This window comes from Enhydra lutris, unplaced genomic scaffold (assembly GCF_002288905.1).
Source record: "Enhydra lutris kenyoni isolate GAN:26980312 unplaced genomic scaffold, ASM228890v2 scaffoldscaffold1, whole genome shotgun sequence".
In the NCBI taxonomy this organism is placed as follows: domain Eukaryota; kingdom Metazoa; phylum Chordata; class Mammalia; order Carnivora; family Mustelidae; genus Enhydra; species Enhydra lutris.
The window spans coordinates 14,137,061-14,149,935 of NW_019154085.1; the positions used below are offsets into that span (position 1 = coordinate 14,137,061).

Below are 12,875 nucleotides of genomic sequence, written 5' to 3' on the forward strand. Positions count from 1 at the left end.
TACTTTTGCTGTGTTGTAATTGTGTTGTACTAGTCTGCTTTCCCCACAAATCAGCAGCAACTTGAGGGCAGGGATTATGTATTCCATATCTTTGACCAGAACAAAGTATAGGGTCTAGAATGTAGTAGATATATAAGTGAATGAGCTATCCTTTTTTTTTTTTTTTTTTTGAGAGAGAGAGAGAGAACATGAGCAGGGGAAGGGGCAGAGGGAAAGGGAGAAGCAGACTCTCTGCTCAGCCAGGAGCTCAATTGGGGCTCAAAGGCAGATGCTTAGCCAAGTGAGCCACCAAGGCATCCCATGAATGAGTTACCTTTCAGTATTTTAGAATTTTTAAACATGCATAGGTCTTATTTTTGGAAAAGCTACTTTGAGCTCATTGTGGGCAAGGAATGTTGAAGTTAGACTTGAGGTACTAATGTCAAAGATTAGAGGCCAGCTAACAGTCTTTTCAGGCCCATATCAGGATGTCGTTCAGGGTCTGGACCTTAGCCTTATAAGTAAGAAACTCAATTTTGACCAGGAATCCAGAGTTGATTAGCTTAGAGAGGATTGTTCATTTTGTCCAAGTTCACAAGAAAATGAGGAAAGAGGGGCACCTGTGTGGCTCAGTGGGTTGAGCCTCTGCCTTCGGCTCAGGTCATGATGTCAGGGTCCTAGGATGGAGCCCCGCATCAGGCTCTTGGCTCAGTGGGGAGACTGCTCCCCCAACCCCTGCCTGCCTCTCTGCCTACCTGTGATCTCTGTCAAATAAATAAATAAAATCGTTAAAGAAAGAAAAAAGAAAATGATGAAAGAGCGTAATGGTAATTAACTGGTCAGAGATGAGACTTTTTTGGGCTGTTCAGAGTTAGGTGACACAGCTTCCCAGAACACAGATCACTTCTGTGTTCTCTAGGTAGGCTACCCTCTCTGAAGGCTATCCAAACTGTTATGTCTCATTGTTCTGGAAATCTTTTTTTTTTAATTCAGGAAACTTTTTAACTAAAATAGTCAGGAACTCAATTGAAACATGCTCTTACATAGGATCTATAGTACATAGGGCAAATAAGGGAAAGTCATTAATATTTTCATTTAGGGGGTGCCTGCCTGGTTCAGCCCATAGAGCGTGTGACTCCTAATCTCAGGGTTGTGAGTTTGAGCCCCACTTTTGGTGTAGAGATTACTTAAAAATAAATTCTTTCAAAAAAAGAAAAGATTTTCCTTCAAATACTGATCTGAAGAGGGTTTCTGAGGAAACCCTCAGAAAATGCCAGGCTGGAGAGATGACAACAGGCTCATGAAAGGAAATCATCCTGAATCTGGTTGCATGAGCCAGATTGAGCAGGAAAGAAGGCATGGCTGTTAGAACGGGTGGCCTGAGACTTGAGCCTGTTTCCAACCCATGTCCTAACTGCCTCTTTCTCCTCCCAGTACCATGGGCTCTTAAAGGAGAGGACTTTGGCAAAACAAAAAATATGTCTCACAAAAGAACAGGTGAAGAAGCACCAAGCTGCTTCCCTGCTACTTGGAGAGGAACAAGAACCCTTGAAGGTGGTGTCGTACAGAAAATGGGCCATGGTGTGGGCAGCACCTGTGTTCAGTGATGTGGCAGCTGTCACCAGAAAGACAGCGCTACTAGCAGACAGCAGAGCACAGGCAGCAGCTCAACAATTCTATGACAGAAACAATCTCTACGGCCCAGCCTCTGGGGATTCCTAAAGGAAACCATGAAGGAGGTTGTGTCATCATGGGTTCTTAACTTCTTTGAAAAGGCAAGTGAGGGTAATAATTAGAGTACTTGTTGCCTAAGTTTGTTGTGAGAATTACATCATATGATGAGCATTGAAAACAAATACTAATTGTTACATTGATAAACATGTTAATTCATTAATTTTAAATGGGGTCATTTATTAGTCAATACTGTCATACTGGTCATATTGGTCATACTGTTCTGAGAACATACCAGGCACACTCTTGCTTGGGTGTCTTTAAATAAACTGTTCTCTTTGCCTGAAATAATTTTCCTCCAGATATTGTGAGAGCTGGCTCCCTAAAGTCATTTATTCAAATGTCAACTCAATGAGGCATTTCCTGGCCATCCAGGAATATCTTATTCCCCTATCCTGCTTTCTTTTTCTCTGTAGCACCTAGTATTCTCTAATATACTAGATATTTATTTAGTTTCCCCTCACTAGAATATAAGTTCCATGAAGTGTGGAGATTTTTCCATGTTTTGTTCACTCTTATGTCCTTAGTGCCTATAAGAATGTTTGACAGAGAGTAAAGACTCCTATCTGTTGACTACATAAAGATGTTTACTACTTGAACGACATGAAAGATCCAAACATCTCCTTCCGTTTATTACAAGACACATGGGAGGTCTCAGAACAAAAGGATATATTTTGCTAATATCAGTTGGTCCCAAGAAGTACAGGGAGCCTGTATTAGCGCCTTGAAATTTAATCCCATTATTCATTCCAGTCTTTCATTCACTCATCGCTAGTCATATTTATGGAGTCCCTACCATGAGCCAGATACTAGCTTGGTACTGGGCATCTATCAGTGAAATTTCATGGAGCTTATATTCTAGCTAGGTCAGGGTTGGGGCTAGACGGTGGGGAGAGAACCGAAGAACCATGTTTCTTATCTTTGTCGTTTCACCATGCTAAGTCATTACTGAAGTTATAAGTCCGTCTTCTGGGTTATCTATACTCTCCCATGTTCTCCTCCTCATACTTCTTTGTGCTATCTCCCCTTGACCTAGTACTTTGTTTAATCAAGTATTAAATCTCTTATTTTTCTCTTGCAGCAGGGAATTTTCAGACAATTACTGTATTTGGCCAAGATCCAAATCCAAATCCAGAGTCAGCTCTGAACCCCGCACTAAAGCAGCACTGAGCTGATTATATAAATGCCAACGTGCAAAGACAACTTCTCGGAGAAGCCACAGTAAAGAGGGTGCTCCGTGAATAAGTGGTTTCATTTCTCTCTGAGTAAAGGATGGAAGCTTTATTTATTTATTTTTTAAATATTTTATTTATTTATTTGACAGAGAGAGATCACAAGTAGGCAGAGAGGCAGGAAGAGAGAGAGGAAGGAAGCAGTCTCTCCCCTGAGCAGAGAGCCCGGTGGGAGCTTGATCCCAGGACTCTGGGATCATGACCCGAGCTGAAGGCAGAGGCTTTAACCCACTGAGCCACCCAGGCGCCCCAGGATGGAAGCTTTAGAGGCAAGAAAAAGAATTTTACTTCCTGCAAACATTTATTCATTAAATGGTTAAGTTTTTTGAAGAGGGGCACCTGGATGGCTCAGTCGGTTGAGCATGCGTCTTTTGATACTGGGGTTGTAAGTTTGAGCCCCATGTTGGGTGTAGAGATTACTTAAAAAAATAAAATCTTAAAAAAAGAAAACTAGACCAATAAAGATATATCTTATGAAATGATATGATACCACAAACAGATGCACTGCTTCCACTTCAGCCATCTACCCTTCCTTTCCCAGTGAAGCCATTTTGGTTTCTTTTGCCTCCCTGACCACACTGAATCCTACAGGTATAACGAACAATGTTCTTGTCTGTGCCGTAGATTCCCCCATCCCTTGATTTTCCCCCATGTTCATTTTTTCTGTTATTCAGTCCAGGATTTTCATTCCTCTAGATCCTAGGTTTCAGAGCTGCTTGAAAAAAAAAAATCAAGTTACTTAATGTTTCAAAACTTTCAGCAGGTTGCAACTTAATGTTTACAGACAATCCGCATATAAGGCCTGGGAAGTGAGGAAGGAAACTTCACTCCTTTTGAAAGCCAGGCTTGTGGAATAATAGAGGTATTTAAGTCATTCATTCAAACTGAAAAGTCCCAGAAAAGCCAATTCCACTAAGACAAGGACGTAATGCCTAAATGTCTACCCTAGAATCACTGCAGCAAAAATAGGAGAGACCTACATATACATGAAAGACATCTGTGCTAAAAACCAGTTTGGCCTGGGGCGCCTGGGTGGCTCAGTGGGTTAAGCCGCTGCCTTCGGCTGGGGTCATGATCCCAGAGTCTTGGGATCGAGTCCCGCGTCGGGCTCGCTGCTCAACAGGGAGCCTGCTTCCCTTCCTCTCTCTCTGCCTGCCTCTCCGCCTACTTGTGATCTCTCTCTGTCAAATAAATAAATAAAAAATATAAAAATTAAAAAAAAAAAAAACCAGTTTGGCCAGAGAGAAGAGAACGGCCAGCCCGGCTCGCACGCACAGGGATAGTCATGGTGTCATCCTGAGAACCTCACTTCAGGGCAGCGCCATCCAGGGAGTAAAATTAAGGGGCTAGCATTTCCCAAATTTCAGATGCTTTGGGCAAACGCACGAAACAACTCCGCATTTCTCTCATGGTAAAATATATCACATACAGGGATTTTAAAAAATAATAAAAAGCAAAGTTTTTCCCCTTCAGGTTTCCGTACCGCATAAAAGCTCGCTTTAGTCCCTAAGAAATCTCGCGACATTTTCTTCCTTTCTCTTTTTTCCCTTCTCCCCCTTCCCATCCGGTCGGCGGGAACAAACCGGAAGCGACGTCCCGTTACCTGTCGGAAGTGACGTCATACCCCAGAAGCCTTGGAGAAGGAGAAGCGCGTTCCGGCGTTCTACACACAGTCGAGTTTGGAACGTTTGGACAGCGTGGTCTGAGTCTTCGCGGAAAGGCGTGCACATTTGTGCGCGGCCCGTTGCAGCCTTGCAGGCCTTTGGGGGCCGAAAGTTTGGTGTGTTTTCGTTGATATAGAGCCGCGGCGGGCCGCGCAGCCCCCTGACTCGGCCTCACCATGTTGGTCCTATTCGAAACGTCCGTCGGCTACGCCATCTTTAAGGTAAGTTGCAGATTGAACCGTTGGAGGGGCAAGGCTTGTGTTGGACAGGAGAGGACAAGGAAAGACGAAGGGGAGGACTACATTGCTCAGGGTCGCGTGGGAGCCGTTTTCTTTGAAAATTAGCAGAAGACTTTGGGCCTGGGAGGCGCACGTTTCGGTGAACACGTGGCCGCGCCGTTTTGGGCGCCTGGTTCTGTGTTACGGATTTGGCCCGGTGAGATGGATGGGCAGGAGGCTTACAGAATTTCACAGGTAAATGTATGGAGTTTGGGGTTTATTCTGAGTGTTTTTGAGGAATGTTTGAAAGGTTTTAAGCGGAGGAATGACCTGATCTGAAGTTGGCTTTTAATGAAGTTGGTTTCCTCTGTGGAGAATAGATTACAGGAGGCAAGAAAGGAACCAAGAATATTTTTGTGTTAATCGAGACAAGATGAAATTGCTTGGGTCGAGGTTGGTATGGAGGGAAACAAATACCAGGAGAAATTTTGAAGGTAGAACTGGTGGGATTGGTTGATGAATGGAGAATGTGGGTTTGGGGTTGCGTAAGTGGGTACGTGATGGTGGGGAAGAGAAAAAACGAAGTTTTGGTGGGGGGCTTCTCCGGGGGAAGATACTAAAAAGGTCCAGTTTGGGCTGTGAAACTTGGGGTATTAGTTAGACGTGGAAATGCAATCGTCATTTTAAGTTTCAGGCCTAAGGGAGAAATCCGGGCCGATGGTAATCAATTTGAGATATGGTTGTCTTAATAGGGAAAGTTTGAAATTTAAAGATTATCAGCCCAGAGCTGATTGAACCCTGGGGCATTCGTGTGGTAGGATGCTATTGAGATGTTCTAAAGGAGGAGATAAACTGAGTACTATCCATGTGCCAGGCACTCACTCCTCTGAGCTCTACAAATGTAGCAACGAAAAACAGAATTTTCATTTATATGCTCATAAGGTAAAAATCCTGGATAAAATGTTTATAGTATGGTTCTTTGAATCAAAAAATTATGTATGTGGTATGAGTGCAGAAAATCTGGAATCAGCATTCCAAAATGTTGATTTAGAGGAGCTTTTTTTTTTTTTTTTTAAAGATTTTATTTATTTATTTGACAGAGAGAGATCACAAGCAGGCAGAGAGGCAGGTAGAGAGAGAGGAGGAAGCAGGCTCCCTGCTGAGCAGAGAGCCCGATGCGGGGCTCGATCCCAGGACCCTGAGATCATGACCTGAGCCGAAGGCAGTGGCTTAACCCACTGAGCCACCCAGGCGCCCCTTAGAGGAGCTTTTGAGGTTTTTTTTTTTTTTTAAGCTTTTTTTTTTCAGACATTTGAAAATATTTTCCATTTGCACTTGTTACATTACTTAACTATTTTTAAGAGATAAAATAATACAAGCCGAAAGCTAGCTTTGCTTATTTTTTCTCATTGGGGTTGTCTGTAATTGCAGTAGTAGAAATTTTAAGGGACTGTAAAAGGCTTTAGATCTTGGGAGTGTGTCTGATTTTACTTTTACCCAGCTTTTTGCAGTCTTTTCTAAATTCTTTTTTTTTTTAAGATTTTATTTATTTATTTGACAGACAGAGATCACAAGTAGGCAGAGAGGCAGGCACAGAGAGAGAGGAGGAAGCAGGCTCCCTGCTGAGCGGAGAGCCTGATGTGGGGCTTGATCCCAAGACTCTGGGATCATGACCTGAGCTGAAGGCAGAGGCTTTAACCCACTGAGCCTCCCAGGCACCCACTTTTCTAAATTCTTAAGTAGAATTCTGCACATGCCCCCAAATTTTCTTAGCCAACATATTCATATTCGTATTTTGAATTAGTGTGTGTGGATGACTTATCATCTAAGTAGATGTTAGGTATACTGTCCAGCACTAAGACAGGGAGGCACAACTGCACAGTCCGTCCACTGGTTGCTGCTGTTGGTAGGGAGGAATTGGCTTAGCAATCGTCTGGTTTTTAAACCTGGATCATAAAATATTCAGTCATGTCTCTTGATGAATTACTGATTCCTTTTAATGAAGGGTATTCTCCATAAAAATAAGTCTGGAGTATTCTGTCAGTTTTTAATGGTATCCATTTGCAGGTTACTGTTCAAAATTACTGAATTGTGGTTTATGGTTTAACGTTATAGAGAAATAACTAAAGGCTTGAATACATTGGTAAAATAATTCGATTCCAAATATTTCAGTTAATAGCAGCTACTAATTGTTAATAAAAGAGACATAGAAAATGTTCTGGAATTGGTGGTTGCATAGTTTTCTGAAAATATACTGAAAAGTTGTACATGTTAGAAGGGTAACTATTATGGTGTATAAATTATACCTTAAAAATCTATTGTACAAGGTTATTAGCTCTATTTCCCATAATCAGAATGCTGGGGTATAAAATTACATTGGGTGCATAAAATTCATGCTTTAGTGGGAATGCTTTCAGAAATTTTTAGAACTTTTTAGCTTAGGCCATAGGAATACATTTTATATCGTGATCTAGTGTACATATATGCACATATACAGAGTGATTTACAAAGAATTAATTTGCTTGTAAAAAATTACTGGATGTTAACAAGGTTATATATGAATGCAAAGACAATACTAAATGAACTGTTAATATTTTTAGGGTATTGTAAAAACTCAGCTTCTGTCCGTTGTATCATGAGGCATCCTTTAGTTTTACTCATCCCAGACCTTGTGTGGCTGTGCTGCCCAAAATGATTGCCACTGGCTATGTATTTAGCACTTTATCTACATAGCTGTTTAGCACTTAAGATTTGGCTAGTAGAGCTGTGGAAATCAATTTTTAGTTTAATTCATTTAAATTTCAGTAGTCAAATTGGGTAGTACAGCCACGTGGTGTAGTGTTGTGTTCATTTTCTCACACCTGGAGGAAGAGATTTTTTTAAATGTGTATATCAGAGTTTATGTATTGATAAGATTACTGAGCAGTATGTTTTTCCAGCTTCATTTATTGGGTATAGTTTACATACTGTGTAACCTACTATTGTAAATGTGCAGTTTGGTACATTTTAGTAAAATCTGTACAACTGTGCAAGTTGCAATCCAGTTTTAAAATACTTCCTCTTAAAAAGTTACCTCCTGACCATTTGCAGGTCAGTCAGACCCAGCTCTAGGCAGCCACTTGCTGTATAATTTTGTCATTTTTTAAAATTTCATGTAAATGGAGTAATAGTTTTTTTGTGTCTGGCTTTTTTCACTTAGCTTGCTTTTGAAGCTAATCCATGTTGCATGTATCAGTCTGTTCCTTTTTGAGTAATTCGCTTTTGAAACTATTCCAGGTCGTCCTGTACAACTCAAGTTTCCTAAAACAGTACTTACCTTTTTTGTTTGTGGAGTAACTCTAAAAAGTTAGCATTTTAGCTTTGAATGTTTAGATAAAACATAGGAAATCTCAAAGTAAGCAGTTAAGTGAAAATTAAGGACACTTTTGATATAGGGTGCCCTTTCCTCTATAAATTTCATGCCTGTCTGGAATGGAGGAAGATACTCTAAGAACATCTGGCATGCTGTGGATGCATTTGTGTTTGTGTTTTACTCTTTTTGTGAAAAATTTCAAGGAGACAAGTGGTAGATTATAAAGAACCTCCATGTACACCATCACTCCGTTTCAGCAGACCCATTTTGTGGGCCAGCTCTCCCCTTCGCCTCCCCACATTGTTTGAAGCAAATTCCTGCACATTTAGTTTTATCTGTAAATAAGTATGTGTCGTGAGTACACTGTGAAGGTGCACACCCAAGTGTCTTTCCACAATGTCACCCCCCCGCATGTTAGCTTTATTCAGTTTTAAAGCAAAGTTAGTATGATTATAATGCAGGACTCCAAACATGATGACATTTCACTACCTGCTTAACTTGGCTTACACATCACAGCAAAGCTCAACAACAGCAAACAAGACAGAACAAGGGGAATTGGAGGTAGGAAGTTAATGCAGTCTTTGACTGCACAGTTGAAATAAGGCCTAGGTCTGGTCCAGGTCAGCTCATAGCACTAGTTGCTTATTTTCAGGCAGTGGAGGACCTTTTTTCTTTTTAAGATTTTTATTTATTTATTTGAAAGAGAAGTGCACGCTGGTGAGCCAGGGGAGTGGCAGAGAAGCTGACTCTCCACTGAGCAGAGAGCCCAGTGTGGGACCCGATCCCAGGACTCCAGGATCATGACCTGAGCTGAGGGCAGATGCCCAACCACCCAGGCACCCAGACAATCTATATTTTGTTCAGAGGTCACTTGGGCACTGCGTTCCATGGCAGCTACCTCTCTGATGTGGTCAGATGTGAGAGGCTTAAAAAGGTCTTGACGAATTTGCTGTGCAAATCTTTCATTTCAAAAGGGATTTATTCAGTCTTGATTAGCAAACTTTTGTTTCTGCTGGTTATAGTTTCTGAGTGGGTCTCAGCCGGTGCTGGTTCGGCAGTATTTGGTCTTAGCTGCAATGCCCTTGGTTGCTTGTGCCGCTGCTTGGCAGAAGTTACTGCTTAACAGGAGTGACTCCATCTTGCTCTCTCTAGTATGGACAAGATAAAGACTAGTATTAAAACTAGCAAACAGTAGCTGCTGTGCTTAAGATTTTAGTGTCAATAACTACACACCATTTCTGCTTGGAAGTGGAGATAATTCCATCTTAATCCAAAATGGACTGAAATATGGACTTTGCATACAAATGTTTTCAGATTTCTTTGTGTGAAAATGAATGACTAAAATTTGAGGCATATTTTTCAGGAAATGTAGCAGTTATTTCTAATTATTTTGTTCAGACTGTTTTGGTAATTTTCTCTTAGGTATGTTGTAGCACAATTGGGAGTGCCAAGGTTTTATCTGCCATAACAGTGTCTTTGGAGACCTTTGAGTAGTCATGAATGTTTCCATTACATTTCCTTTGTTACTTTAAGAATGCTGATAATATCTCTTGAATATGCCGATTGTTACCCAAATGTTATCTACAAATATACTTGTTTTTCAACTAGGAAAAAACGTAAATTTTATTCATGAGTCATATCCCGTTTGGTACATATCCTCTCAACAGTTCCTGAACTTTGGATATGGTTAGTGGATTCTCTGAATAAACTATTTCCAAAAATCAGGACTGTTCTGTGAACTTCCTTTATCAGAAAATAACTGAATTAATGTTTCAGCGCATTCATGAGGAATGTCTTTGGATTCTCATGAATGGAAAGTTCTCATGATAGGCAAAATAGAACTGTTAGTGGCTTGTAACTTTTAGTATGTGTGAAGATTTTATTTTTAGTAAACTCTGTGCACATCATGGGGCTCTGAGTTCAGAAGTTGCATACTCTGTGGACTGAGCTAGCCAGGTGGCCCAGCTTGTAATTTTTTTTTTTTTAAGATTTTATTTATTTATGACAGAGAGATAGCGAGAGAGGGAACACAACAAGCTCAGGGGAGCTGGAGAGGGAGAAGCAGGCTCCCCGCTGAGCAGGGAGCCCAATACCGGGCTAAAATCGATTTAACTAACTTCTCAAGTTCTGTAAATACATCAGTTCAGCTGTGTGTGATTGAATTTAACCAACACAACAGATCCTTAAAATCCTCCAGCCACACTTGCCTGACAGAAATTAAGTGCAATTTGTAGTGTTGTATTCATGCTTTATCAACAAAAATACGTACTAGACTATAACTGGGCAGTAAATCCTACTGTGTAAATATTCTGTGATAATACAGATTTGGTGAAATGTTTATCAGTATAGTTTTTAATTTTATCAGCTGGAATTTCCCCCCCTAAGAAGACATGCATAATATCTACTTGCATCTTATTTCACCAAGTTGTTTTTTTTTTTTTTAAAGATTTTTATTTATTTTATTTGACAGAGAGAGATCACAAGCAGGCAGAGAGGCAGGCAGAGAGAGAGAGGAAGGGGGAAGCAGGCTCCCCGCTGAGCAGAGAGCCCGACGCGGGACTCGATCCCAGGACCCTGAGATCATGACCCGAGCCGAAGGCAGCGGCTTAACCCACTGAGCCACCCAGGCACCCCACCACCAAGTTGTTTTTTTAAAGATTTTATTTATTTATTTGGCAGAGAGATCACAAGTAGGCAGCGAGGCAGGCAGCCATCAAAAGTAGACAGGCAGGGACGCCTGGGTGGCTCGGTGGGTTAAAGCCTCTGCCTTCGGCTCAGGTCATGATCCCAGGGTCCTGGGATCGAGCCCCGCATCGGGCTCTCTGCTTAGCAGGAAGCCTGCTTCCTCCTCCCTCTCTGCCTGCTTGTGATCTCTGTGTATCAAATAAATAAATAAAATCTTTAAAAAAAAAAAAAAAAAAGACAGGCAGTTGGGGGGTGGGGGTGCAGGCTCCCCGCTGAACAGAGAGCCCGAAGTGGGGCTTGATTCCAGGACCCTGAGACCATGACCTGAGCCTAAGGCAGAGGCTTAACCCACTGAGCCACCCAGGTGCCTCATTTCACCCAATTTAATATGCTCTTATTTTACACTGCTAACTAAACTTACTCCCATCAATTATAAGGCATCCCAATTTTAAGAATGTTAAGTATGGGGAAGTGCATTTTAGAACTGATTCTATCCTGTGAAATACTTAGGCAGTTGACTTACTACATTGGGTATTGATTGGAGTATAGGGAAATAAGTTTAATTAATTCTTGATTTAAGTGAAATTAATAGACTCTTTTGAAAGCAGTTTGGTGGCATCTGTCAGATGTACAGTAATGCGCTTCCCACGTGGCTGATTAACTCCACCTCCAGTAAGATATGTCTTATAGAAGTACAACATATATACATACAAAACTGTTTTCCGAAGGAGAATAAGGAAAATTTAGAAGAACCCTGAACATCTGTAAGGGCATAAAATGATGGTATATTCATACAGTGCAGTTCTAGGTTGTTAAAACCTAGAATGGTGTCCATGTTATGCTAAGTGGTATTGTATGATTCCTAAAGGTATGTGTAAATAAAATGTTGACAGTCAAAAAGCCTTAAAGATTATATATACCTAAATGTTAATGACTTTTTTGTAAAGTGCCCCCTTTTTTATCTTTTTTAAGTTTTCTTATAACAGGATATATCTTAGGATTGATGGTACCTTAGTTTTAGAGAGAAATCCATTAGCAGTAAATAAAACTTATTCCTTATTCTAGAAAGTAGGCAAAAGAAGTCTTTTGATGTTATGTGAATATGATAGGCTTTGTGAAGGGGTTAGTGGCTCCTTCAAAATAGGAAGTTTTCATCAAAGACCTCAGCTAAATTCCATTCAGTTTCTCAGTATTAATTTGACCAAAACTTTATGGTGGATAAGAAAACGGTCTTGTTACTTCAGTGAGAAAAATAGCTTCCACACTCATTTTACATATGCAGTTGCACTTGAAGTGTGTAGTTATGTATGCCCAAGGATCCCATTTAAATAAAAATATTTAAATATTTGTTACAGGTTTTGAATGAGAAGAAACTTCAAGAGGTTGATAGTTTGTGGAAAGAATTTGAAACTCCAGAGAAAGCAAATAAAATGTAAGCCATCTTGAAACTAAGAATTTAGCAGTTAACATTTTGTTCGTGTTTGTTAGTGGTGGTGGTGGTGGTTTTAAGATTTTTATTTATTTAGAGAGAGAGCCGGGGTGGGGGCAGTAGGAGCAGAGGGAGAAGGGCAAGCGGACTCTGGTGAGCATAGAGCCTGGCATGGGACCTGATCCCACAACCCTGAGATCATGACTTGAATGGAAATCAAGAGCCAGACGCTTAACTGTCTGAGCCGCCCGGGCACCCCTGTTGTTTTAATCAACCCCAGTGTGGGGCTTGAACCCATGACCCCGAGATCCAAGAGTCGCATGCTCTACTGACTAGGGGCCCCAAGTGTTGAAATTATTGAATAGTAGTATATCTGTAGATCTCTTACTGACTTGGAGAGAGGTCAGTGGTATACTGAGGAAACCATGCTTCAGAATGATTGTATCATGGGATCCCATTTTTGCAGGATTCTTGTATATCTCTATATGCTCTTATGCAAGCAGAGAGAGAGATGAACAAATGCCATTTCAGAAAGGTGAAGTGAGGCAGAATAAGATGAAATTACTGCTTTTCCTAAAATCGTTG

General features: G+C 40.9%; 1 protein-coding gene across 3 annotated transcripts in view; it reads left to right on the forward strand.

Annotated features, from left to right (window-relative positions):
* The first annotated feature begins 4,524 nt into the window (after positions 1-4,524).
* LOC111143108 (NOP58 ribonucleoprotein) overlaps positions 4,525-12,875 on the forward strand; it is a 30,751-nt gene continuing 22,400 nt past the window's right edge. For 2 of the 3 annotated variants that reach the window (XM_022496610.1, XM_022496601.1), the window contains exons 1-2: positions 4,580-4,827; positions 12,217-12,293. Coding sequence is in view for 2 of the 3 variants with exons in the window: in XM_022496601.1 (XP_022352309.1) it covers positions 4,783-4,827; positions 12,217-12,293 (122 nt within the window). In the remaining variant the exon portion in view is untranslated. Of the gene's footprint in view, positions 4,828-12,216; positions 12,294-12,875 lie in introns of all 3 variants that reach the window. The other variant, XM_022496593.1, reaches the window with a different exon arrangement.